This window comes from Equus quagga, chromosome 16 (genome assembly GCF_021613505.1).
Source record: "Equus quagga isolate Etosha38 chromosome 16, UCLA_HA_Equagga_1.0, whole genome shotgun sequence".
NCBI classification, from domain to species: Eukaryota; Metazoa; Chordata; class Mammalia; order Perissodactyla; family Equidae; genus Equus; species Equus quagga.
Window position 1 is genome coordinate 70,932,678 of NC_060282.1, and position 27,664 is coordinate 70,960,341.

At 40.3% G+C, this 27,664-nt stretch overlaps 1 protein-coding gene across 2 annotated transcripts; it reads left to right on the plus strand.

Annotated features, from left to right (window-relative positions):
* Nucleotides 1-33: 33 nt before the first annotated feature.
* Nucleotides 34-27,664, plus strand: LY96 (lymphocyte antigen 96). Of its 2 annotated transcripts, XM_046641596.1 has the most exons (6): nucleotides 34-319; nucleotides 590-644; nucleotides 11,652-11,741; nucleotides 16,131-16,259; nucleotides 26,727-26,779; nucleotides 27,508-27,664. In XM_046641596.1, the coding sequence occupies exons 2-6, from the start codon at nucleotides 620-622 to the stop codon at nucleotides 27,604-27,606; spliced, it is 396 nt and encodes a 131-aa protein (XP_046497552.1). In that variant the 5' UTR covers nucleotides 34-319; nucleotides 590-619; the 3' UTR covers nucleotides 27,607-27,664. The 2 variants fall into 2 exon arrangements, with proteins under 2 accessions (XP_046497552.1, XP_046497551.1); XM_046641595.1 differs by lacking the exon at nucleotides 34-319 and having other exon boundaries at nucleotides 430-644.

Below are 27,664 nucleotides of genomic sequence, written 5' to 3' on the forward strand. Positions count from 1 at the left end.
TGTTCGCAAGCCTGGAACGACCTCTGCCCACAAAGCAGAACTGCCACTAGTGTCCCGTGTCCTGGCTCCACCCGGTGGCTGACCCTGTTGCTGAGTAGAAATAGTTTGCGTACAACTGTTCAGTTCAGATCTATGGGTCCAGGTCTCCGGGCCATGAGAAAGTGTTGTGTAAAGAGCTCGTGGGAGAGAATAGCAATGTAGATGGAAAAAGAGTGCCAGTCTGTTGAGATTTTGAAGGAAACTTTCTGTTGACTGGGAAGTATCTTGTTTTGTTTTTAAAACTCCGGTCACTCTCACGTGCATCGAGTGTTTGAAAAGAGTACGTTCTAAATCGTTTTCCTCTCTCCCCTTGCAGGAAGTGCAACCTATTAAAGACACACACACACACAGACAAAAGAGGAAACAGTTGGATAGGAACTCAGAAATCATGTGACTGATGACTAAGTTAAACCTTTTGTACTTACTGAGAGCGAAGTCTGATCATTAGTTATTGATGCTCCTTGCATTTTTAAAGTTTTGGAGATATCGAATCATGTTCTCATTTATGCTTTTTTTCACTCTGTTTTCTTCCATATTTCCTGAACCTGAGGAGCTACGCTGGATCTGCAACTCCTCTGATATGAGTATTTGGTACACCTACTGTGGTAAGTAAAATGGCAACAGCAAGTAGTCGTGCGTCAGCTATTTCAAGGGTGAGTTTTCACAAGAACCTTATTCTGCTGTCGCTGGGACACAGGAAATGACACAGTGTTCCAGTTGCTGCTGCTGCTGCTGCTGGCTGCAAAAATGATGGCTGGTTACCGCCTTGTGTGGATTTTCTCCGCCTTTCACAGACCTCACGAGTCTCCGATCTGTGTTGTACTTGACCTCCAAGTGCTTCTGCTGTTCCCTGTGGTCAGTTGTCTCTACCTTGAGCCCAGTTTCAGTTTCTGCCCAGTTTCGGCAGAAATGTCTGCTTCTGGGCTTTTGCCTCAGCCCCAAGACATACCGGTTCTTCTTAAGAAGGCAAAACAGTCCTAGCTGCCTCCTGGAATTGATTAGTGCTCCAGGCTGTGGTTTGCCTGCCAGCACAGTGTTGGGCATAAAACAGGTGCTCTGTGAGTGTTTCAGGCTGTGAATTTCAAGGGCTCTTGGAATCACCTCCCTAATTAGATGTAAGCCTGGTTCTGTCTGTTACTAGCTGTGTGACCTGGAGCAAAGTGTTTAGCCTCTCTGTGCCCTAGCTTTTTTATTTGTAAAATGAAAGTGATTTTAGAGCTTGTTTTACAAGGATTGCCGTGAGGTAAAGTTTTTAGCACAGAGCCGCATAGAAACAATCATTTGGATTAATTTTATTTTTTTAATCAGCCAGTCCTAATGTTATCAACAGGTTGTATCACTGTTGGTTTTGCTCTTCAAATGTCCACTGGTCTGAAAGCACAGTTTCAGGGCTTGACCTCTGTTTTAGTTGGGTACTTTCCACTGCGTTGTTCACCATGGGTTGGCTGGCCTTTTCTACCCACCAGCAAAATCACGAAAATTTAAAGCAATGCTTCCCCAAATACTAGTTCTTTGAGATTCTCTTGGGAAAAAGCATCTGTGGTCCAATCCTTGGAGGAAGATTTACAAATGTACTTTGAGTTTTGAAAAGTTCTACAATAAAGAAACTTATTTAATCCTGAGATTTTCAGTTTTATTTTACTTTAGAGTGTGTGTTGACTATTCTGAGAAACACACTGGGGCAAATACTAATATAAAGTTACTTCTGGGGAATTAGAGTGATTGCCAGGTGCGAGAACAGGACTTAGGCGTGTGCCCACTCTCACACTTGCGGCTTGCTTCCTATCTGTGGATGGTGCTGGATTCCCCCTCAACTTATTTCCGAGATATCTCCACCCTGTAAGATCAGTTTCCATCCCCGCTTCCGGGAAGACGCCTCATCCGCAGCCCCTAGTTGTCTCCTCTGCTTTGGCCCCTCTGCACCACATGTCGATTATGCCCCCTTCTCTGTGCTATGTTCCATATCGTCTTTATTTATTTCGTATTTTATATTATTATTTTGCTTTTAATCTTTTAGGAACAGTAATTCGATTTGTGTTTTGATTTGACTTTTGAGGGAGGATCTTTCCTGTTTCTCTCTAATGCTGAGAAATCCTGGGATCCTGTCCCATGGATGTAGGGACCATGGGGAGCAAGCAGAGTGCACAGCTCCAGCAACACTGCCTGCCGCCATCCTCACTGCCCTGTCCCTCCCTCTCCCACCTGAGAGAAGGCATCCTGGCTGAGCTGAAAATGCATCATGTGTGGGAAGCACTGGCTCCTCCAGCGAGAATATACATTGTGAGGATGTTGGTGACAACAAGCAGCCCGGATTTAGTCCTTTCTGCGAGGATGATTTCCATTTGGCCGTGCTACTGGGCATATATAGTGTATTAGTTTGCTGCCGTAATAAAACACCGCAGACTGGGTGGCTTATAAGCAACAGAAATTTATCTGTCACAGCTCTGGAGGCTGGAAGGCCAAGATCAAGGGTCAGCAGGTTTGGTTTCCTTCTGAGGCCTGCCTCCTGGGCTGGCAGATGGCTGCCTTCTTGCTGTGCCCTCATATGGCCTTTTCTCAGTGTGCGCTCATCCCTGGTGACCCTCTATGTGTCTGGATCTCCTCTTCTTAGAAGGACTCTGATCATATGGGGTTTGGGCCCACCCTAATGGCCTCTCTCTAACTCAATCTCCTCTTTAAAAGACTTGTCTCCAGATACAGTCATATTCTGAGGTCCTGGGGGTTAGGACTCCAACATGTAAATTTAGGAGGGACACAATTCAGCCCATAACATACAGAAATGGCAAAAACTGGCTGTTTTATTTGCCAACTTTGGAAAAGGCAGAAAACGTGGGTGTGCGAGTGAGTCCACAGAGCTCTCCTGTAACCTAGAGCCATCAGACTCAGTTCTAACTTTTTTTTTTTTTTGCTATAGACCAGAAACTCAAGGAATTAGCAGAGTATAGTTAAACCAGTGTTCACTGAGCATCTGGCCTGTGCCTGTTCTGGACACCGAGGATCTCATCTAGCAGTGAACAACAAAGGCAAAAGTCCCTCCCCATGTGGAGTTTCTGTCAGTAAAATATTGAGCATGTCAGATGGTGGTAATTGCTGAGAGAGGAAAATAACGCCGGGGTGGGGATAGAGAGGGCAGATGCGGGGAAAGGGGCTGCATTACAAATCAGGATGATGGGGCCGGCCCTGTGGCCCAGTGGTTAAGTTCGTGCGTTCTGCTTCAGAGGCCTGGGTTTCACTGGTTCAGATCTTGGGCATGGACCTACACACTGCTGATCAAGCCATGCTGTGGCAGCATCCCACATAGGAGAACTAGAATGATTTACAACTAGGGTATACTACTACGTACTGGGGCTTTGGGGAGAAAAAAAATAAAAAAGAGGAAGATTGGCATGTTAGCTCAGGGCCAATCTTCCTCACCAAAAAGTATACCTTAAAAAAATAAATTAATTAATTAAAATGACCAAGGAAGGCCTCACTGAGAAGGTGACATTTAGCAAGGACCTGGAATAGCTGAGGAAGTGAGCCATGCAGATGTATAGGGGAAGGGATGGAGGAAAGAGCAAGTGCAAAGGCCCTGAGGTGGGAACATGTGTGTTGCAGGGACAGCAAGGAGGCCAGTATGGCTGTGAAGGAGTAAGTGAGGGGGCATGCAGTAGAATATGAGGTCATAGAAGGAAATGGGGAGGAGGTGAGGGCCTTGCAGGTCAGGGGACAACTTATCTTTTACTATGAGCAAAGCTTGGTCTGGCTCCTGTGTTGATAATAATCTGTGAGGGGGCAAAGGTGGAAGCAGCGGACATGTTGGGAGGCTGTTGCAATAATCCGGGTGAGAGAGAGAATGGTGACTTGGGCCAGAGTGGCAGTGGTGGAGGTGAAGAGAAGGGATCAGATTGCTGGAGCCGACGGGACTTGCTGAGTGATGGATGTGTGGTTGCAGCGTGATCCTCCCAGCTAAGCGGGTGATCTTCGCATCTGGTGCATCCCCTACTCCAAGCAGGCCAGCATCTTTACTGACCATTGGTTGTACTTCTCCTATTCTCTAACCTGCATTATTCTTGTCCATCTTTCTTTTTCAAGCAAACCTTTTGAGGGCCATCAAAAGTCCTACCTGCCCTACTTAGTCCAGCTGAGTCAATTAAATTTAATTTGGTTTAACAAGCGTTTATTTAATAAGCATTTGGTTTAGTTATTATGCGAAGGAAGACTGAGAATGCAAAGGTTATGTAAGAGAGAGCCAATATCCTCCAGGAACTTCTGGCTTTTTTGTGTGGCAGAGGGGCTAACTACACAGCTCACCAGGATTCATTCATTTATTCGACAAACTCAACCGCTGTGGCCGCTGGGGAGTTTAATAGCCATTGGGAGTTAGGACTCTTGACCTCCACCTTTCCAAATCCATCTCTTCCTGGGGCTTCCCGTCTCCTCATCCCCCTAATTCCTTAGCCTCCAGGCCAGGGGTGTCCTTAATTATCTCTTTTCCTTATCTTCCACTTTCAATTTATCAGTGATTCCTGTTTTCGTTATATCTGGTATATATTCTAAAGCCAACTATTTTTCACTGGCCTCTGCTCACCACTCACGCTACCCTCATCTCTCCCCTGGCCTCTGCAACAGCCTCTGAAATTGTCCTGTCTCCATGTCAATTCTTGCCCTCAAAGAATCTGTTCTCTGCCCAGAGGCCAGAGAGAGCTTTTAAAAATGTAAACAAGGGGCCTGCCTGGTGGCGCAGCAGTTAAGTTCACACGTTCCACTTCTCGGCGGCCCGGGGTTCAGCGGTTCAGATCCCGGGTGCGGACATGGCACCGCTTGGCATGCCATGCTGTGGTAGGAGTCCCACATATAAAGTAGAGGAAGATGAGCATGGATGTTAGCTCAGGGCCAGTCTTCCTCAGCAAAAAAGAGGAGGATTGGCAATAGTTAGCTCAGGGCTAATCTTCCTCAAAAAAAATAAATAAAATTTAAAAAATAAAATAAAAATGTAAACAAATTAGGTAATCTTATTCCCCTTGCTTAAAACCCTCCAGTGGCTTTTCACTACAGTTACAGTGAAATCTCAACTTCATACCAAGGGCTCCAGGACCCCTCAAGACGGCCCCTGCCTACTTGTCGGGTCCCTGTGATTCCCATCCTCCCGCATTATTTTCCATTCACACTGGCTTTTATTATTATTGTTGTTGTTGTTTGTGTTACCAACATAACAAACATAAAACTTACCCTTTTGACCATTTTTAAGTGCACGATTCAATGGCATTAAGTACATTCATAACACTGCACAACCATCACCACTATCCATTTCCAGGACTGTTCACCACCCTAAACAGAAACTCTGTACCCAGTAAAGAGTAACTGCCCATTTCTCCCTCCTCCTCGTCCCTAATAACCGCCCCCCTACTCTCTGTCTCTGTGGATTTGCCTATTCTGGGTGCATCACATAATGGCCTGTGTATGTGTGAGTGTTTGTTGTTGCTTGAACATATCAAAGTCATTCTTACCTCTGAGTCTGCACTTACTAGGGATCCTTCTGATTAAAACACTCTTTCTCCGGTGTCCACAGACCTGGTTCCTTCTTGTCACTTGCTAACTGCATAATGTAGTTGAGGTATCACCACCACCCCCTCCTCGCACCCTTCCATTCCCATCACATGCTCACTCTGTATCCCCTGACCCTGTTTGAATTTCTTACTAGAATGCGTGTTTCTCCAGAGCAGGGCCCATGCTTGTCTTGTTCATGGTTGTTTCTCTAGTGCCCAGACCAGTGTGTTTGGCCCATAGAAAGTACCAAGCAAAAGTGAACGAACACACATTTATTGTCTACCATGTGCCCAGCACTGCACGGTGTGCCACAGACGTGAAAAATGAATGAGACAGGCTTCCTGCCCTCAAGGCTTGTGCTTTTTATATGAAGACAGACATGTAAGGGAATAATTGTAATAAAGATTTATAAACGACCACTGAGGGATGATCAAGTGCTATGAATGATAGTGTGTGACTGGGGCAGTGGGAGGGTGTGGAGGAGAAATGGAAGGCTTATCAGAGTTGGTGATATTTGAGCACATTTTAAAAGAAGAGAAGTCTCTAGACTAATGAGGACAAGGGCATTTCTGTCAGAAGAAACTGCATATTTATATAGTGGAAATGCCATTAAAGAGGTAAAATAAAGTGTTATGATGCTGTCTTTCTCCCTTGACCTCCAATAGTACAAATGCCAACACTTAGGATGGCACTGGTTTCATTTCCATCGCCAACTGCGGTTACCTGGAGTGTTGGGTTAAGAAGGATTCTGAGGCAGAGCTCAGTGGGAAAAAGTGCTATGATGGATTAGCATTGCTGACTTCTGCGGTTGCTGGGGAAATTGGAGGCTCTTGTTCTGTGCGTTTGCTGAACCTGGTCACGACTTTCTGTATTTAATAAACCAAATGTAGAACTTTACCGTATACATTGTGACTTTAAAATAATGAAGCTATTTTTCATTAGTTCTCAAACTCTTGCAAATAAATTAAAACCACAGGCTATACACTGTTATGTGATCGTTTGATTCTTACATCTAATTATCTTATGTATGTTGGTTTTGTCTCCCCAGAAAAATAATAGACTTCCTGATGTAAAAACTAAGTCATACACCTCTGTTCTCTGCCCTCTACCCCGCCCCACCCGACCCTGCCCTCCTCTTGTCCCTGACTGAATGCTGAGCTCCCATAAGGGCACTCTAAACATTTGTCTGAGTGGATTGAATTGTTGATGCTTTCACCATAGTCAGATCAACTGCAGGCATGTGGGAACCTGAACGGGAAATAGGGAATTGCCCTTACTATGACACACAGCATGGCCCTGGTGAATTGCTGCTTTCACTTGTCCTTGGCTTCTGCTCCAGAGTCTTAGTCTGCTTGCTCTGAGGATTTTCTGCAAGCATTTGGCTGGGAGAGAAGATATACATTACACTATGCTTGGTAATGCATATGAAAGTGCCTACATTCCCATACCATACAACCTGTTTCTTCCTAAGAAACGTAGTAATAATGTATATGAATTATGCAAGCCTTTGAAAATATAGACAGAAAAGAAGAAAATAAGGCACCATAAGCCTGTCAGAGTTAACAGTTAAGCCCTGTCAACATTCTGATATTTTGGTAAATATTCTTTTAGATATATAATGATATATATTAAAAACCATAAAAATAGAATCATATTGTATATAACGTTGGGTAACCAGCTTTTTAAAAACTTGATAATATACCATACACATCTATTCATTGAGTATTTTAAAAATATATTTTAATGACTGCATATTAATTCAGTAAATAGGTGTACAATATTTATTCGATCACCTCTGGACATTTTTTAAAATTGAGGTATAATTGACATATAACCTTATATTATTTTTTGTATACAACATAATGATTCGATAGATGTGTATATTTCAAAACGATCACCAATATAAGTCTAGTTAATATCCATCATCACACATATTTACAATTTCTTTTTCTTGTGATGAGAACTTTAAAGATCCACTCTCTCAGCAACTTTCAGATACGCAATACAGAGTATACTAACTATAGTCCCGATGCTGTACATTACATCCCCAGGAATTATTTATTTTATAACTGGAAGTTTGTGCCTTTTGACTCCCTTCATCCATTTTGTCCACCCACCCCACCCCCTGCCTTTGGCAACTCGCAGTCTGTACTCGGTAACTATGAATTCAGTTCTTTCTTTCCATTTTTTTTTGGCAGAGGGAAGAGTCTCCTTAAGCTAACGTCTGTTGCCAATCTTCCTCCTTTTTTCTTCCTCCCCGCACCCACCCTTCCCCTGCCAGAGAAAGCCCCAGTACATAGTTGTGTATAGTTTGAAGTTCTTCTGTCTGCGCTGCCGCCACAGCATGGCCACTGACAGACGGGTGGTGTAGTTCTGGGCCTGAAACCAAACCAGCTGCCGAAGTGGAGCGCACCAAACGCTAACCACGAGGCCATTGGGGCTGGCTCCAGTACTTTTTTTTTTGACTCCACATATCAGTGAGATCATACAGTATTTGTCTTTCTCTGTCTGACTTATTTCACTTAGCATAATACCCTTAAGGTCCATCCATGTCGTTGCAGGTTGGGACATTTTTTTCTTTGGTCATAAACCATGCAGGGGTGAACACCTTTTGGTCAAATGTTTGTGAATATCCATGATCAGGTGAAATGTCTTAAGATAGCTCATTCTGTGAGAATTTTATTGCAGGTAAATTCAATTCACTGAATGAGAGATGTGAACATTAATTTTAAGGGTTGCATGCAGGGGCAAATATAAACAAACCCAGTACAGTCTCTCTCCCCTCTTTCTCAGTGTTTTTATGAGCTCGTCTTCAATGCCTTTCTTGAAACTCCCTTTTTAGGAAGATTCGTTCATTTACTCATTCATTCATATATTCACTCACTTAACATTTACTAGATCTCTAAGTCCTTGATGTGTATTTTTTATTTTGAACCAATAGAACATACAAAAAGAGGAGGAAAAGAAAGAAAGAGCAATGTAGCAAAGAATAAGTTAAAAAGTCCCGAAATGGAACAAGTGATTTTATGAAAACATGTTTTGGGGAATTTCCCCGCCCCCTACTGTTTAAAGTAATTTAATGCCTTCAACCTCCCGTTAGCAATGTAATGGCATTAAAACACTAATCTGTTTATATTATGGGGGAGATTTCTTTTGTATTTGTACAGTATGTTTTATTTTACCGTGATAAGAACACTTTACATGAGATTTACCCTCCTAAATTTTTTGGTGTACAAAACACTATTGTTAACTATAGACACAACTTTGTACAGCAGATCTCTAGAACTTATTCATCTTGCTTGACCAAAACTTTATGCCTATTGATTAGTAATTTCCCATTTCTCCCTCCTTCCAGGCCCTGGCAACCACCATTCCACTCTTTGATTCTATGAATTTGACTCTTTTAGATGCCTCATATAAGTGGAATCATGCAGTATTTGTCCTTCTTATATGACTGGCTTGTTTCCCTTGAGATCCTGAGTTCAACTCTTTTGGATAAGTGCCCAAAGTAGGATTGCTGGATCATATGGTATTTCTAGTTTTAATTTTTTGAGGAATCTCCGTTCTGTTTTCCCTAGTGGCTGCACCATTTTGTATTCCCAACAACAGTGTACAAGTGTTCCAGTTTCTCCACATCCTTCCTAGCACTTGTCTTTTTTTTTCTTTTTTTTCCATGATAGCCATCCTGACAGGTGTGGGGTGATATCTCAGTGTGATTGCATTTCCCTTATGCTTGGTGACATTGAGCATTTTTTCATGTACCTTTTGGCTATTTGCATGTCTTCTTTTGAGAAATGTCTATTCAAATCCTTAGCCCACTTTTAAAACAGGTTATTAGTGTTTTTACAACTGAATTGTTGAACCTATTATATATTTTGGAGATTAACACCTTATCAGATATATGGTTTGCGAATATTATCTCCCATTCCATAGGTTGCCTTTTCACTCTGTTGATTGTTTCCTCTGCTCTGAAGAAGCTGTTTGGTTTGGTGTCATCCCACTTGTTTATTTATGTTTTTACTGCCTCTGCTTTTGGTGTCATATTCATGAAATCATTGTCAAGACCAATGTCATGAATTTTTTACTCTATGTTTTCTTCTAGGATTTTACAGTTTTGAATCTTATGTTTAAGTGCTTATTCCATTCTGAGTTGATTTTTGCGTGTGGTGTAAGATAAGGGTCTAATTTCATTCTTTGGCATGTGGACATCTAGTTTTCCCAGCACCATTTGCTGAAGGGACTATCGTTTCCCCATTGTGCATTCTTGGCACCCTGTCAAAGATTGGTTGACAATATATGCATGGATTTATTCCTGGGCTCTGTTTAGTTCGGTTGGTTTGTATGTTTGTCTTTATGCCAATACCATACTGTTTTGATTACTGTAGCTTTGTGGTATAGTTTGAAATCAGGAAGTGTGATGCCTCCAGATTTGTTCCTCAAGATTGGTTTGGCTATTTGTAGTTCCATATGAATTTTAGTTGTTTTTTCTATATCTGTAAAAAATGCTATTGAGATTTTGATGGGAAATGCTTTGAATCTGTAGATTGCTTTGGGTAATATGGACATTTTTAACAATATGTCTTCCAATCAGTGAAAACAGGATGTCTTTCTATTTGTTTGTGTCTTGCTTGATTTCCTTCATCAGTGTTTTGTGGTTTTCAGTATACATGTCTTTCACCTCCATAGTGAAGTTTAATCCTAGATATTTTATTCTTTTCAGTACTTTTGTCAAATGGGATTGTTTTCCGAATTTCCTTTTCAAATAGTCGATTGTTAATACATAGAGATACAACTGATTTTTGTATGTTGATTTTGTATGCTGCAACTTTACTGAATTTGTTCATTAGTTCTAACAGGTTTTTTATAGAGTCTTTAGGGTTTTCTAGATATAAAATCATGTCATCTGCAAAGAGGAAGAATTTTACTTCTTTCTTTCTATTTTGGTCCTGTGCTGAAAGCGGTTATCCTTGCCTTATTCCTGATCTTAGAGGACAAACTTTCAGCTTCTTACCACTGAGTGTGATTTTAGCTATGGGCCTTTCATATATGGCCTTCATTACGTTGAGGCCATCTCCTCTAACCCTAGTGTGTTGAGAGTTTTTATCATGAAAGGTTGTTGAATTTTGTCAAACACTTTTTCTGCGTCTATCAAGATGATCATGTGATTTTTATCCTTTTTTCTATTAATGTGGTATAGCACATCAGTTGGTTTTTTATGTTGAACCATCCTCGCATTGGAGGAATAAATTCCGCTTGGTGATGGTGTATGAAGCTTTTAATGTGTTGTTGAATTCAGTTTGCTAGTATTGGGTTGAGAATTTTTGCATCTATATTTATCAGGGATATTGGCCTGTAGTTTTCTTTTCTTGTAGAGTCTTTGTCTGGTTTTGGTATTAGGATCATACTGATCTCTTAAAATGAGTTTGACAGTATTGCCTCCTCTTCAATTTTGTGGAAGAGTTTGAGAAGGATTGGTGTTACTCTTAATTAAATGTTTGGTAGAATTCACTCGTGAAGCCATCTGGTCCTGGGCTTGCTTTTGTTGGGAGGTTTTTCATTACTGATTCAATCTGCATACTAGTTATAGGTCTATTGAGGCTTTCTATTTCTTCAGTCCTCTGGGGATCCCCCCTGGAAAATTTGGGGCTCTGGAGGCATGAACCAATCTCTTCCCTACTGTGTAAAGCTGGGGGCTGGGAGATCTCTTCCTGCTTATGCTCTGCCAGGGGCAGGGTCTCTGGTGAGAGGGTGTCCCAAATCTCCCTCCCAACTTTGGTGAGTCTGGTTTCACATTCTCCTGGGATGCAGGAAGCTTTAAATTACCTTCTGATTTTTCGCAAAGGGAATCGGTCCATGAATTGTTGCTGTTTGGCATGTTTGTGGGGGAAGGAGGGTCTTGGACTTCCTACTCTGTCATCTTGCTGATGTCACTCCTCTAGGGAGGGAGATATTTTTAACTACCCTCAAATTTTCTCATTATACACTTAAGGCTAAAGGCATCTTTTGGGACCTGATATTCAGAATACTCTACTTATTGGAAATGATTTGTAATAATTTATTGACGTTATCTTTATTCCATTTAGATAACATGAAGTCCCCGATTTCAATAAATCTTGAACCCTGTATCGAACTGAAGGGAACCAGCGGTCATTTGCACATGCTCTTCGTTCCAAGTAAGTCAAAAGTTTTGTTTTTGTACATCAATTACAAGGACTCAAGGAATGTCAATGATAAATGATTGTGTTCCAAAGATACATGTATTAGTTTTCTATTGCTATGTAACAAATTACCACAATTTAGTGGCTTAAACAGTGGACATCTATTATCACATTGTCTTTGTCTGTCAGTAGTCTGGGCATGGTTTAGCTGTATCTGCTTCAGGATCTCTCATAAAGTTGCCGTCCAGACTTCTGAAGGCTCAGCTAGGGAAAGAGTCACTTCTAAACTCATTGGTAGTTGACAGTATTCCGTTCCTGTCTGGCTTTTGGCCAGCCCTCGGTTCCTTGCCATATGGGCCTTTTTAACATGACTTCTTGCTTTGTCAGAGCCAGCAAGGGGGGCAGTCAGCTGACAAGGTAAAAGTCACAGTCTTATGTAGCCTAATCACAGAAGTGTCACTCTATCATCTTTGGTGTATTCTATTTGTTAGAAGCAAGTCACTAGACTAGGTCAGACTCACAGGAGGAGATTACACGATGGCATGGGGTGAAAATGGAAATAACTTGGGACTTCTAACAGTCTAATAGATATATCCTTTGTCGACCATCAGCTATTCAGCTGATGAGCAAAGCTGGATCTCCACTAGTCAAAGATCTATGTATGAGCAAGCCAGGATTTTTTTTTCTCAAGATGACCTTTCTAGAAAAAAAATATGATGATGAGGAAATGAAAGAATGCGATTATATTTTGGGTTTTGTGTGTGTTGTGTCTTGTTTTTCCTCTCTATGATTTTACTTGTCATTAGCTTAATAAAAACTGAATTGGGTGATGGTGCTGGCATTGGGCTGGATCTGAGTGTCTGTGAAAACAAACAAAACTTTCATCCTCTCCTACCAGTCAGGTTTGTTGCCTGTAAGCCCTAGGATCCCAGGAAACTTCATTTCTAATCATCATCATTATCATTATTGTTTTCATCCTCACTATCATCATTTATATCCTAGTTTATATTTGGAGCTTATGCTTTATAAAGCACTTTCACATAAATAAGCTAAAAGAAACATTTTCCCCCTGATTTTAGTTCTCCAGCTTATAAGAAAAAAGGTAGCTGAGAACCCAGATATGATAGACAGTAAACTTGTGGTTTAATTTTCCTGAGTCTAGTTGTTCAAGCTGTATTTTGACACTTTGTTTCTGTATTCATTAAAAATTACTTACTAAATGCATAGTATATTTCAAGTATTCTGCCAGGTACTGTGAATTCGTTGATAAATAAGACATTCTTTTGACCTTCAAGAATCTCTCAGTGCAATGCAAGGGACAGGTCTGTAGATAATATGGTATGGTAAGTGAAATGATAGCAGCAAGGCTTAGTGGCAGCAGAGAGGAAAGAATAATTGACTTTGTCTGCTGCACTTTCTTGGCCAATGGTAAAAGAAATAATCTATACTTTTGCCTATAAGGCTCTACAATTTTTTCCTCTTTCCTTGGGTTTTGCTTTCTGGTCTCTGTGGCGTGCTTTACCCCCAGATGTTTGGCAGAGGTGATTATTTCATAACAAATGATCTCATTTTCAAGTGAACCCCTTGCCCTTACACACAGGGAGCAGGTAGTATCCTTCCTGGCCCAAGTGATAATAATAAAATACAGTACCATTTAGGGTTCTCTGAAAAGCAGATGTCAAGAAGGAATTAGACATACAAGGGACTTATTGGGGGAAATGCTTGTGAACAATAAAGGGAAGAGAAAACCAGAGCAGGTAAGGAGAGAATTCAGATTTAGGTGCAGGTCTGGTGTCTTTGAAATAGGAGTGGGAACGAAGGAGAATCTGGTAGGATGGTCATGAGACAAAATGCATCCCTGAGACACTCTCAGCCTGGTCAGCAGGGAGCCTTGGAGTCACAAGTGTCCCATGACAGACAGGACTAGGCTGGCTCCAGTGTCTTTGTGGTACTCGGTCATTATAGCAGAAGCCTGTGAGAGTTTGGACCCTGGGTGGGTGCTGAGATGGATCTGAAGGTGCAGCAGCTGGAGGCTGTCTGTCGCTTCCCTCCTCCTAGCAAGTTCTTTGGAAGGGAGGTTTAAGTAGCATACCTCTGTGGCCACTACAAATACCTTAATCATTCAGTAAATATGGCATTTATGTAATATTATATTAATTCAGTAACAAAGGAATTATTTAGTCATATTTTTTATACTGCCTCTCAATTATGAGCTAAGTTTCCCTAGAATATACTAGAATGTCTATATAAGGTGTGGGGTAGGGCCGGCCTGGTGGTGCAGCAGTTAAGTTTGCATGTTCCGCTTCTCAGTGGCCCGGGGTTCGCCGGTTCAGATCCTGGGTGTGGACACGGCACCGCTTGGCAAAAGCAATGCTGTGGCAGACGTCCCACGTATAAAGTAAAGGAAGATGGGTATGGATGTTAGCTCAGGGCCAGTCTTCCTCAGCAAAAAGAGGAGGATTGGCAGTAGTTAGCTCAGGGCTAATCTTTCTCAAAATAAATATAAATAAAGTGTGAGGTCACATTCATAGAAATCAACCTTATTTTTATGGCCCTATCTCTATTTAAATTCAGTAAGAGCTGTAAGTACAACCTCGACCCAAAAATAGATTGGGAATGGAAATTATTTGTTTTGAGACTTTATAGCCTTGCTAGTAAATTACTTGTATATGAATAACTGATTGACAGATAAATAAAGCTGGACCATAAGCCTCTCTCAAAGTTATTTCTAAAAGTTCCTGGAGATGTCTTAGGTGAGCTCAGAAACAGTCTTCTTTGTTGCCACATGACAGCCACCGTGTCTCTCGTCTCTCATTGCAACACATACATTGATATCTCCAGCTGCTGAGCCACACAAGTGGTCATGTGCCTAACATGACCACAGTGAGCTCCAAGGGCAAGAAGCTGCTCAAGATGTAAACCGTTGAGATGTCAAAGCAGCATTCCCTTTCTTGGAGTGACTGAAAGCTAGAATCATGCTATGTTCCATGCATAAGTGAAGGAAGGTCCCTTGTCCTGCATTGTCACTGGACACCACAGCAGTACAGCTGTGTGCCAGTGTCTCAAGGAATTCATTGTGAACACAGCTCTTCAACTTCTATATACATCCCTGCTTTTTGAGAGGATCAGACCCAAATCCATGGAGTGGGCCATGGGACCACTGTTTGAAACAGACCCTATGATGTTCTTCTTCTCCACACTTTACCCTAAAAGTAGAGAAATGGAGATAAATTTGGAAGTTTGGTAGTACTTTAGGCTCACAGTAATGAGAGCCTGCGTTAAGACAGTGGTAATGGGGATAAAAAGGAAGCTAGTAAGATTAACTGGGGTTTGGAATTCTAGCGCTGATTTAGTGATGAAGATGAGAAAGTCAGTTTTGGATCTGTTGGCTAAGGTAATGAGCAACATCTGAGTAGAGCTATTGAATGCGTATATAGGACAGGTGCTCAGGAGAAAAGTTGAGACTAAAGACGATGATTTGAGAATTATCACCCCATGTGGTACTTAAACCAGAGAGAGTGTGCACAGTGAAAATTGAGCAGAACTGAGGATAGAACCCTAAGAAAGAGGACTCCATGAACCAGACTGAGGAGAAGGTGTCAGAGGGGTTATAGGACAACCAGAAGACAGCGGTAGAACCAACGCCAAAGGAAGGAGTTTTGAGCAAGGAACTGGCAGTTCTGTGAAGCATAGCTAAATCCTAGCTAAAGATGGAAAAATTTTCTGATTATGGCTTCAATGAGTCATGGTGACCTTATTAGAAAAATATTTTCAATGAAGTAGTAGTTACAATAATTGTTTTCATTATAAAAAAGATTTTATATCTTTTCCAGTTGGGCCAACTTAATAACTTAGAAGAGTTGAGCAAAATGCATTGTTTACTGGAGTTTTTCATGTTAATTGGTAATAGGGAGATGATGAGGAAATAATAAATAGCTCATACATATAATTTTTAATCAAAAGGTTCAGTTTTATTCTCCAAGAAATCTTTCATCAAGAGTCCTAAAAAAGTAGTCATGAATTGATTATCCTCACTTCCTTTCCTTTCCTTTTCCTTTCTTTGGAACTTCCTAGTAGACCTGTAAGTAGAACTGGAAATTTTATATCTTCATTTGATAGTTTTCTTAAAAAAATTGGTTCCTCTATTTTTAGACATACCACACATTATTCTTACTGTGGAACATTCTATTTGATTACAATCGCCTGGTTGCCCTCTCAGAACTTGAGTTTTCTCATCTGCAAAACAAGAATAATAATACCCACATTATAAGTAGTTGTAATGATTAGATGAAATAGCATAGGAAAAGCAAGTGGCATATTTTAAGTATACAATAAATGTTAATTATTATTTATAAAAGAATCTCCCATTTGAGGGCTAATGAGATTTTCTTTTTTCTTTTTAAGGAAGAGATATAAAAAAATTATATTTCAACCTCTATCTAACTATGAACTCTCTGGAGTTTCCAATGCGTAAAGAGGTTATTTGCCGAGGATCTGATGATGACTATTCTTTTTGCAGAGCTCTGAAGGGAGGTAAGCATTCAATGTACATTACTCTCAGAATAGAATAGAATATGAGAATGTTGTGAAAATTAAATGCACTGAAACTGTGAGTTCTTTTTCTGATAATAATTCTTTATTTCCATCCAAAGTTTTTACTTTTAGCAGCTTAAACGTTTTACAATTACGTCATTGAATTGTTATTAAGGTGACACTTATTTGAGTGTGTTTGAAGAGCTATTAAAATTTTTACCTTGTTCACTTTCATATTGTACATTTATGCTTGGTTATGGATATCTTTTACGAAACATTACATTTATTATTTTTCACAGAAACTCACTAGACTTTTCTATGCAGCTACATTTGTTTCTTCAATGTCTCCACCCTCCCTTTTTTCCGTCATGGAATTATTCACAGAATCGTAACATTTCAGATTTATAACTTTAAGGGTCGCTTATTACATACCCGTGAATTTTTCCTTAATAATTTTTAAACTAGTGTTTTAAATAGTTTAGAAGATTATAAATATCATACTATCACAGTACCAAAAATTGGAAACTAGAAACTGTGATAAAGTCACAGAATCATATTTCTAAAAACGTTTTGGAGTATTTCCTTCTCGTTTTTAAATCTATGCATATTGTTTGTGTAGTTTTAAGTACACTATACAATTATTTTCTTTTTAAAAATTGATTGGTTTAATTCTTTGACTAGATATGCCATGGGGTTCAAAAATCAGAGTGTAAACATTACACAGTGAAACGTCTCCGTTAGTGGGTATGCCCTAGTTCACGCCTCCATTCTCTTTATTGCACATTTAGTTTCCTTCTGATATTTTTACTATTATAAATAATATTATAATAAATATATTTCTGTATGTAATTTTCCTCATATTTTAGATTTGAATAGTCACATGTTGGAAGAAGGAGTTACAGATAACTCTCAGGGAGATTTCTGAGCTTAAATGGTTTGAATATATTTGTTGTTTTGTTTACATAAGGCCAAATTGCTTTTCTAAAGGACTACCAATTTATACATTGTACCACCGCAATGTGTGTGTGTATAGTGGTTCAATCTCTGTCTTGTTAACACTGAGCATTATTATTTAAAATAAAGAAGTTTAAAAACCAAACTTTGTTAGGTAAAAACTTGTACCTAATTGTTATGTTAACATTTTTTTATTACTATTACAGTTGAATGTTTTCCCATGTAATTATTTACCATTAACCTGTGCCCTCTCTTGTTTGAAAAAGATTTCAGATAGTTTACATGCACACATTGAATTTAGCAATGTAGCATAAATTAGATATAGATGGGGCAAGAAATGGAAAGTAAGTATAGAGAATTAATGGAATGAGAGTAATATAAAAATTCATAATAGAAAAGCTTATACTTGCTTTGACAAGTACATCAATTTGATTATACATTCTATCAGTCATTAAGAAAATAATTTCTGAGTAAATCAACGTGCTTGCTATGCAAACGTGTGTCTCCCAACTAACCATCTCTCCAGGTCTCTAGCTTGTCTGCCACCCCCGAGCCACATACCACTCACGGAGGTGGCTTTGTTTATGAGTCTGGGCTCAGAGTCGCAAAGAGCCTGTGTCTCAGCTTTTCCATCTAGCAGCAATGTAACCCTGGGAGTGTTATTTAATCTCTACAGCCTCGTTTTCCTCATCTCTAAAATGAGGACAGTAAAACCTATTTTACATGGTTTTAAGGGTTAATTTAGAGAATGTGTGTAATAAAGCTTAGTACAGCGCTCAGAGTGAGAATTTAAGATTGTGGCTATTGAATAATAAATAGTCACGTGGATAACAGGAAGCCTTTTCTTCCTGATTTTACAGTCCTGTCATTTTTACGAGTGAGGAAGTGGATGTCTGTAGAGGTCAGTGACCTGCCCTTGCTCATGTGGAGAACTGGGAACGGAGTGGCCTCTGACTCCTAAGGCCTGCTCTTCCTCTGTACCATGCTTTCTCTTTAAAAAAATCCTCTTGGCAGATCACTGTTTTTTAAAACAACTGTTTTACAATTACTTCACATAATCTCTGGGGATTATGTTGACATTTTACCTGAATTTTTGAAGTGTCACTTTCTTGATATCTAAGATGTGTCCGACTCCACCCAGGCTGCTGGCTTCTTCCCTCCCTCCCTTCCTTCCTCAGACATCTATTGAGCATAATTGGAGCAAGGCGTGATTTAGACTCTGGTGATCCAAAGTTGGATGATAGGTTCTCCCTCCTCAGAAGGTCACTCTGTTCCAGAAAAGACAGTCATGGGAACAAAAATTACAACAAAATGTCATAAATGCTAATAGAATTATATGCTCTTAGATTTAGCGATATAGTTATCAGTTATTTACTGTGACAGGAGAACTCAGCTAAGGCTTCGGAGAATATTTTATTAGAGTCTTGAATCTGAGAACATTAGAGCGGGGAGGAAGGACATTCCCTGGAGGGGAAACAGCATATGCAAACACCTGGAGACATGAAAGAATATGGTTTCTTTGGAGAGTGGTCTTTTTGTAGCTGGAGCAGAATGTGCTTGTGGGGAATTACTGGAGATGAGCCTAGAAAAGGGGACATGAGCGAGCATGAAAGTCAGGTGCAAAATATTGGCTTGCATCCTGTTGTCAGTGGGTAGGGATGACCCACTGAGATTTCCATTTTTGCAGATAACTAGTGTCCATATGGAAGGAGGCGGAAGTTGGCTGAGGCAGGAAACTTGGGTGGAAGGAAGAGCAGCTGGGAGGCTGTGTGAGAGACCATGAGGGTTGAACAAAGATGGCGGCCCTGGCAGTAGGAGGGGAGAGGAAAGAGAGGTTATTGGGAGACAGGACTGGCTGCACCTGCCCCCTGATTTTATGTGGTAGGCAAAGATTAGGGAAAATCAAGAGTAACTCAAGGCCCATGCCTGAATGAATGCAAGTGCCATTTTCTGAAATGATGTATGCAAAAGAAGAGGCAGATTTTTAAAAAAAATTTTTTATTGAGATTATGATAGTTTACAACCTTGTGAAATTTCACTTGTACATCACTCTTTGTCAGTTGTGTTGTAGATGCACCACTTCACCCTTTGTGCCCACCCCCACCCCACCCCCTTTCCCCAGGTAGCCACTAATCTGTTCTCTTTGTCTACATGTTTAACTTCCACATATGAGTGGATCGTACAGAGATTATCTTTCTCCATCTGGCTTATTTCACTTAATACCCTCAAGGTCCATCCATGTCGTTGTGAATGGGATGATTTTATCCTTTTTTATGGCTGAGTAGTATTCCATTGTATATATATACCACATCTTCTTTATCCAAACATCAGTTGATGGGCACTTAGGTTGCTTCCATGTCTTGGCTATTGTAAATAATGCTGCAGTGAACATAGGGGTGCATGGGACTTTTGGAATTGCTGACTTCAGGCTCTTTGGATAGATACCCAGTAGTGGGATGGCTGGGTCATATGGTATTTCTATTTTTAATTTTTTGAGGAGTCTCTATACTGTTTTCCATAGTGGCTGCACCAGTTTGCATTCCCACCAGCAGTGCATGAGGGTTCCTTTTTCTCCACAACCTCTCCAACATTTGTTACTTTTTGTTTTGGTTATTTTTGCCATTCTAATGGGTATAAGGTGATATCTTAGTGTAGTTTTGATTTGTGTTTCTCTGATGATCAGTGATGGTGAACATCTTTTCATGTGCCTATTGGCCATCTGTATATCTTCTTTGGAGAAATGTCTGTTCATGTCTCCTGCCCATTTTTTGATTGGGTTGTTTTGATTTTTTGTTGTTGAGTTGTGTGAGTTCTTTATACATTATGGAGATTAACCCTTTGTTGGATATATGACTTGCAAATATTTTTTCCCAATTAGTGGGTTGTTTTTTTGTTTCAATCCTGTTTTCCCTTGCCTTGAAGAAGCTCTTTAGTCTGATGAAATCCCATTTGTTTATTCTTTCTATTTCCCTTGTCTGAGAAGACATGGTGTCTGAAAGGATCCTTTTAATACTGATGTCAAAGAGTGTACTGCCTATATTTTCTTCTAGAAGCCTTATGTCTTCAGGTCTTACCTTTAGGTCTTGGATCCACTTTGAGTTTATTTTTGTGAATGGTGAAAAAGAATGGTCAATTTTCATTCTTTTACATGTGGCTTTCCAGTTTTCAAGAAGGGGCAGATTTTTAAAGAGAAAGATAATAGTTAAGGTTTGGGCATGTTGAGCTCAAGGTAATTTTGGAACATTCAAATAAACATGGCCATCTGGCAGCTGGGTATATGGGCCCAGAGCTCAGGACATTCTGATTTAAGCAGCATTGATGCTACCAAGAGACCCTTGACAATTTGGGAATCGAATTAGAAAGTACCATAAGTCTTTACTTTTAAAATAACTTTCCTTTTTGTATTTGTTACAAAAGTCATATATTTTTAGGATTTGATATTTAGAAAATATGGCCAAGCAAAAATAAAATCAAAATTACCCACAATCTTACCATTTCTTACACACACATACACACAGACATGCACACAATCTTTGTTTCTGTCAAAAATGTATTTATGGATAAATAAATGGATATTTCAAAGGCATCTTAAACTTAATAAGCCCGTTATTCCTGTTTCCAGAATTTTGCTAGGGTTGCTATAACAAAGTACCACAAACTGAGTGGTTTAGAACAATAGAAATTTATTGTCTAACAGTTCTGGGAGCTAGAAGTCCAAGATCAAGGCATTGGCTGGGCTGTACTCCCCCTGAAGGCACTAAGGAAGTATCTGTTCCAGTTGTCTCTCCTAACTTCTGGTGGCTCCAGGCGATTCTTGCCTTGTTGATGGCCATTTTCTTCCTGTGTCCCTTCACAGTCTTCCCTGTATGCATGTCTGTCTCTGTGTCCAAATTTCCCTTTTTTCTTATGAGGACACAGTCGTATTGGATTAGAGCCCACTTTAATGACCTCAACACACTTCAACCCATAACACCATCTGAGGCTTGGGTCCTGCATCCTGCCTAGTTGCCAGGAGGAATGGACTGGACCACAAGTGAGCTGCTTGGATACCTTTTGGGAAGAGTGGAGAACGGTCTAAGCAAGGGTTCTGTCTTTTCTCTGGCCCTGCCTTGGATCTCTCTTGGCTTCTTCAGTGTGGGCAGAGGCTTCATGATAACTTCCCATAAGAATAGAATGGGAGCTATGACCAAAATATGAGCTTTCCAAGAGAGACAAAACAATTAAAAAGAGGGCTACCCTACAGAAGAGGTTAGAGCTCCTTCTTCCCACCTGACCTGGTAGGTGTTTGGGCAGTCTACCCAAATAGAAATTTAGAAGTTATTCTTGATTTCTTTCTCAAATCCTCAAGTCCCATCCATCTCCCTCCCCCCCCCCCCCCCCCAGCCTTCTACAAATTGACAGGGTTGGCTTCATATGTACTCAGATTCACTTTTGGAGTTAAATATTCTGTGATCATAACCTTGAGATTCTTAATAATTATGTCTTTGAATATGTGTTTATTTTATTTTATTTTATTGAGTTTGTAGGGGAGGAAGACAATTCCTCTACCCTCTCTAGGTCCTTCTGGCTGGCCTGAGAATTAAATTGACAGGAGACAGAATAACAGGAGAAAACCAAACAAACCTCATAACATGTATACATGGGAGAAATCCAGGAAAACTGAGCAACTCGCCAGAATGGCTGAGGTTGCTACCGTAAATACCGTTTTTAGGTAAAGACGAAAGAGATCCTTGGGGGTAGTGGTTTGGGACTTTAAGGGAGAGGAAGGCAATTTACATGGAGATGGAAATACAAATGGGCCAACTACAGACAATGTGAACTGAGGGACACATTTGACATTACATTACAGTTATCTTATGGTATTGGCTCCTTCCTGGAACAGGCCCTTCTATTTTAAATTCTTTTAGGCATTTGGAAGGAGCTCAAAGTTTCTTTCAGGGGACTCATCAAGCCAAAGAGACATGTTTTGTTGTGGCCAATTCTGATCTCCCACAAGTTCATATTGGCTTATAACATTGTGTAAATTTCAGGTGTACATTATTGTATTTCAGTTTCTGTGCAGACTGCATAGTGTTCACCACCAAAAATCTAGTTTTTATCTGTCACCATCCATATGTGCCCCTTTAGCCCTTTTGCCCTTCCCCCACCCCTTTCCCCTCTGGTAATCACTAATCTGTTCTCTTTATCTATGTGTTTGCTTGTTTATCTTCCACATGTGAGTGAGATTATATGGTATTTTTCTTTCTCTGTCTCACTTATTTTGCTTAGCATAATACCTTCAAGGTTCATCCATGATTTTGTCTTTTTTATGGCTGAGTTGTATTCCATTGTATGTATATACCACATCTTTTTTATCCATTCATCTGTTGATAGGCACTTGGGTTGCTTCCATGTCTTGGCTATGGTGAATGATGCCATGATGAACATAGGGACGCACAAATCTTTTTGAATTATTGATTTCATGTTCTTTGGATAAATGCCCAGTAGTGGAATTGTTGGACCACATAGGATTTCTATTTTTAATTTTTTGAGAAATCTCCATACTGTTTTCCATAGTGGCTACACCAGTTTGCATTCCCACCAGCAGTGTATGAGGCTTCCCTTTTCTCCCCATCCTCTCCAACACTTGTTATTTTTTTGTCTTGTTAATTGTAGCCCTCCTGACAGGTGTGAGGTGATAGCTTATTGGAGTTTTGATTTTCATTTCCCTAACAATTAGTGACGTTGAACATCTTTTCATGTGCCTGTTGGCCATCTGTGTAGGAAAAATGTCTGTTCATATCCTCTGCCCATTTTTTGACCAGCTGTTCATTTTTTTGTTGTCGAGTTGTATGAGCTCTTTATGAATTTTGGAAATTAACCCCTTGTTGGATATATGATTTACAAATATTTTTTTCCCAATTGGTCGGTTGTCTTTTGGTTTCTTTGATGGTTTCCTTTGCTGCAGAAGCTTTTTAGTTTGATGTAGTCCCATTTGTTTATTTTTTCTTTTGTTTTCCTTGCTTGAGTAGACATGGTATTTGAAAAGATGCTGCTAAGATGGATGTCAAAGAGTATACTGCTTATATTTTCTTCCAAGATTTTATGGTTTCAGGTGTTACATTCAAGTCTTTAATCCATTTTGAGTTAATTTTGTGTATAGTGTAAGATAATGGTCTATTTTCATTTTATTGCATGTGGCTGTCCAGTCTTCCCAACACCATTTATTAAAGAAAATTTCCTTTCTCCATTGTATGTTCTTGGCCCCTTTGTCAAAGATTAGCTGTCCATAGATGTGTGGTTTTATTTCTGGGCTTTCAACACTGTTCCATTGATTTGTGTGTCTGTTTTTGTGCCAGTACCATGCTGCTTGGGTTACTATAGCTTTGTAGTATATTTTGAATTCAGGGAGTGTGATACGTCCAGCTTTGTTCTCTTTTCTCAGGATTGTTTTGGCTATTTGGGGTCTTTTGTTCCATATAAATTTTATATGAATATGGGTTTTTAAGTGAAGTCTGATGGTAAAATGGGGCATGTACTCACCTCCCCTGGATGTGTTCTTGGCTTCCCACAGCCAACTCCCCTGCTGGCACACTGGGCCCTGCCTGGCATCCCTCTCCCTAGTCCCATCCAGTGACACCTGCCGCCCTCTGTTCCTGGTGGGAGCCTGGATACAGGGAGTGTGAGAGTCAGGCACACGTGCCCTGCAGTGTCTGGCATAGGGTATGACAGTGACACCCCACCTGGGCTGGCAGCACCACGGCATTGTTAGGTGGGCAGCTAGGTGGGAGTGGGATTCTCCCCCCTCAACAGGTAGCCTGTGAATTGCATGGAGCTTGCAAAACCCTTGAGGGTCACTCATGGGAGAGCAGCCCTGTGGGTAGGAAAGACACCTGATTTGACTTCCTCACCTTCTTCTGAGGCGTAAGGCATCTGAAGCACGTGGGAGGGGGACCCTGTCAAGCAGCTGTCAGGCCCAAGCTTTGCACAGGTGCCCAAGTCATGCAGTAGCCCTGGGTGCCTTCTACGCTCACCTTGTGCCCTGTGCTAAGGGAACATTCCCTCAGCTTGTTTCATGCCTGCAGGGACCTTCTCTTGCTTCTTCCAGACTTTCTGAGTCTGGCTTGAGGCATCTTCTGGGGATGAGCCACGAAATACAAATTGTGTAATTTCAGTGATTCTGCCTTGGAGCTAAATGCTCTGATATTTGTGTTTAAAACTGATGCTATGCAGTATTAAGATGAATGGTAAAATTCATGGTAATAAATTTACAATTTTGTTTTATTTCAAATGATGTTAAGTAAGAAACAAAAAAAAATCATGGCAAGTCCAGAGAGAGAGACTGTGGAAGAAAAGGAAAAAGCTTTATATTTTAGTACGTTTCCTGGGATGTCTCCCCTGATTTTTGAAAAAGGGGCCCCCATTTTCATTTTGCACTGAGCCTCATAGATTATGTAGCTGGTCCTGGAGCCGGATGTGCAGAGACCAGGTACTAAGAGCCGGAAATTCAGAAGTGACCAAAGCAAAACCCCTGCTCTCATGGAGCTTATAGATTAGTAGAGGAAACAAGATCACAACTAAGTCATGAAATAAGATCAAGGTAAAAATGAAATAAGATTCTGTTTATGGTAAGTCCTCTCAAGGAAAGCAGCAGGTTACTAAGACAGACCATAACGGGAGAGGGTCCTGAGATGGCCGTCATGGGAGGCAAACACCGCCTCTTCTCTTCACAGCTATCTCTGCCTCCTGGCCTCCGACTGGTCTCCCTGACTCTGCGTGACCCCCTTAAGTCCATCCACTACATGGTCCTGTGACTCATCTCTCTAAACAAATCTCACCGTTTCACGCCCTTGGATGTTTTTCCATCTGCTCCATTCTCTTAAATGCAGAACCTGAGCGCATTCACGCTTACTTCTTCAGACTTACTTCTAGGCACTGCTGCTCCTCCTTAGCTTGAATAACTCTGAGCCACTTGCATAAGTCATATTCATTTTCACCTTCCTGCCTTTGCTCCTCTTCGTCCTGAACCTGGAATGCTCTCCTTTTCCCTTCTTCCCATCTTTTATGACGTTTCAACTGTCACTTTTTTCTCTTCTCTAGATTCTCTTCCCATGGCATCTTGTGAATAACAACAATAATATCAATGATAATATTAATAACATCATCATTATTATTCACCAGATGCCATGGGAAGGGGGTCTAGAAAGAAGGAGTAGCATTTAATGTTATAATAAATAACATTCTAATGTGAATAACGGTTAATGACTGCTACGTTCCAGGCATTGTTCTGAGCACTTACGTGTATGAACTCATATAGCCCTCATAATAATCCTGTGAGGTACGTGTTATTATCTGTTGCCATTTTCCTGAGGCACAGAGAAGTTAAGTGACTTGCCCAAGGTCACACACCAAATAAGTAGAAGAGACGGGATTCAAATCCAAACAGTCTGGCCCCAGAGTCATCACTCTTACTCAAAATGCTACACTGCCTTTATCCTCACTGCATCTTTTCGTTGCCTGTTGCATTTGGGGTGGTTTCTTTGCATGTCTGTATCCCCCACAGACTAACACTTTGGGGGAAGGCACAGTGTTGGACTAACCTTTGCCTCCTTAGTTCCTGGTACATAGTAGGCTTTCAATTAATGTTTGTTGAACTATTTAATTTGAATTGGATTGGCCTTGAATGAAAGATCATAAGACCATGAAGACATGACACTTTACTAAACTCAAGAACCAACATCTCATTGTGTTAACACCTCTAATAAGGAGACACCCAGAAGCAAATAAATAAATGCTTTTTTGACAATAGACATATTCATGCAGACATAATCTATTCGTTTGCTAAAAAGGAGTGTCTTTAGCCTGAGAACAATAACCATCACAATTTTGCATTTGAGTATTTATATTACTTAAAAAAAGATTTTTGGTCACTGTTGCTCTTGTTAGAGATTCAAAACATTTCTTTCTTTCTATCCTTACCCCGTAAGTTCACTCCTTTCTGGTTTCTGACTGGGTCAGTGGAGGGTGGTTTTCCTTGCGCTTCTGACTCTGTGCTCCACAGCTTCTGCGGGGCCAGGCCCATGGCTGTGCATTTCAACAGGTACTAAATACTTAGGCTTCTCAGTGGTAGGATTGGAAGACGCTTTGATACCCTGGCTGCATCCCAAATATCTCTTTTACCTTTAGGAAGATTCTTCTTTTATTACACCCTGCTAAAGGAGCAGCAGTATTCAAATGCACATACATAACTCGGGATGAAGCATATTAGCACTAGCTTGTTCGTCATTCATTCATTACTGAGACCAGTGGGCCTTAAAAGTTTGCATCTCCTAAGGGATGAGGTATAGGCTGGTAGCGAGAGGCTTGGGGTGGCGGAGGAAGCCACAGGAGAGTCACAGCCAGGGTAGCAGGTTTGTTATTTCTCTGCATTTTGCTTGCGACTGCCTCCGCCAGTAGTAAAAGTGTTAAAGGTACACTCCGTACTAGAAACAAATCACCTAATAATGACCAGTAACTTTTGTCTTTTATTTGCAGAGACTGTGAATACAACAGTATCATTCTCCTTCAGGGGAATGCGATTTCCTAAGGTATGGTTCAAGAGTTGTTTTGGACTTTCTTCACCTTTTGCAGTAACAGATATGTTAAATTTGAAACAAGCCATTTACAACTTCTAAAATCAGCGATTCAAGATTCAGATGTTCAAGATCTTTTTCCACTTTTATTTGCCTTGGGGCATTTTGCTGTTTCTTTTTTCCGTAGAACATAGAAATATGCAAAAGTTACACAAAAGAAAGTTTTTTTACTTCATTTTTTTCCTCTAACATACATGGCCAAAAGTGAGGCAAATGCTGATTATTAATCTGTTGAATGATCTTTGGGTGAAAGCACTGTATGGCCACTGTGTATAACTCAGGAACTGCCCCCGTGAATAATAATGACGTAATTTTAGAGATTTGCGTTAGATACCTAGCAAGGAAATTGTGCATGTTTCACTTTTGGTGACTATTTTAAAATAAACTTTAACAATGCGTATTTTTTGCCTATTTTGTTACAAACAATACCTAAGGTTTGAAAATCTCAAAGGCCAGCTTCAAAAAACTGTTAAACAATATCCTCTCACAATTGGGAAATAAATGGGTTTTATGTTTGCTGCATTCAAAGGCATACAAAATTTCACCTCATTAGAAAACTGAGAAAATGGTAACCAGTTAAATTTAAAAGGCTTCATCCTAGAAAGAGAAAATTCTTGTAAAAGTCTTACAAAAGGAGGCATCTAACATTGTACATTGCTTGTGTTTCTTATTCCTCATTTTAGGGACGATACAGATGTATTGCAGAGGCCGTCGTTGGGAATACTGAAGAAGCGCTCTTTTGTTTGAATTTTACCCTCTTACACCAACCTAGTTTCAACTAGAATAAATCGAGTCTCTTTTTATTTTTAGAATAAATTGAGTATATTTTTATTTTTCAAA

Coding starts and splice junctions, on each gene's coding strand:
- LY96 (XM_046641595.1), top strand. CDS start 494: ATGCTCCTTGCATTTTTAAAGTTTTGGAGATATCGAATCATGTTCTCA. Junction 645..11,651: donor TATTTGGTACACCTACTGTG/GTAAGTAAAATG, acceptor TATTCCATTTAG/ATAACATGAAGTCCCCGATT. Junction 16,260..26,726: donor TTGCAGAGCTCTGAAGGGAG/GTAAGCATTCAA, acceptor TTTTATTTGCAG/AGACTGTGAATACAACAGTA.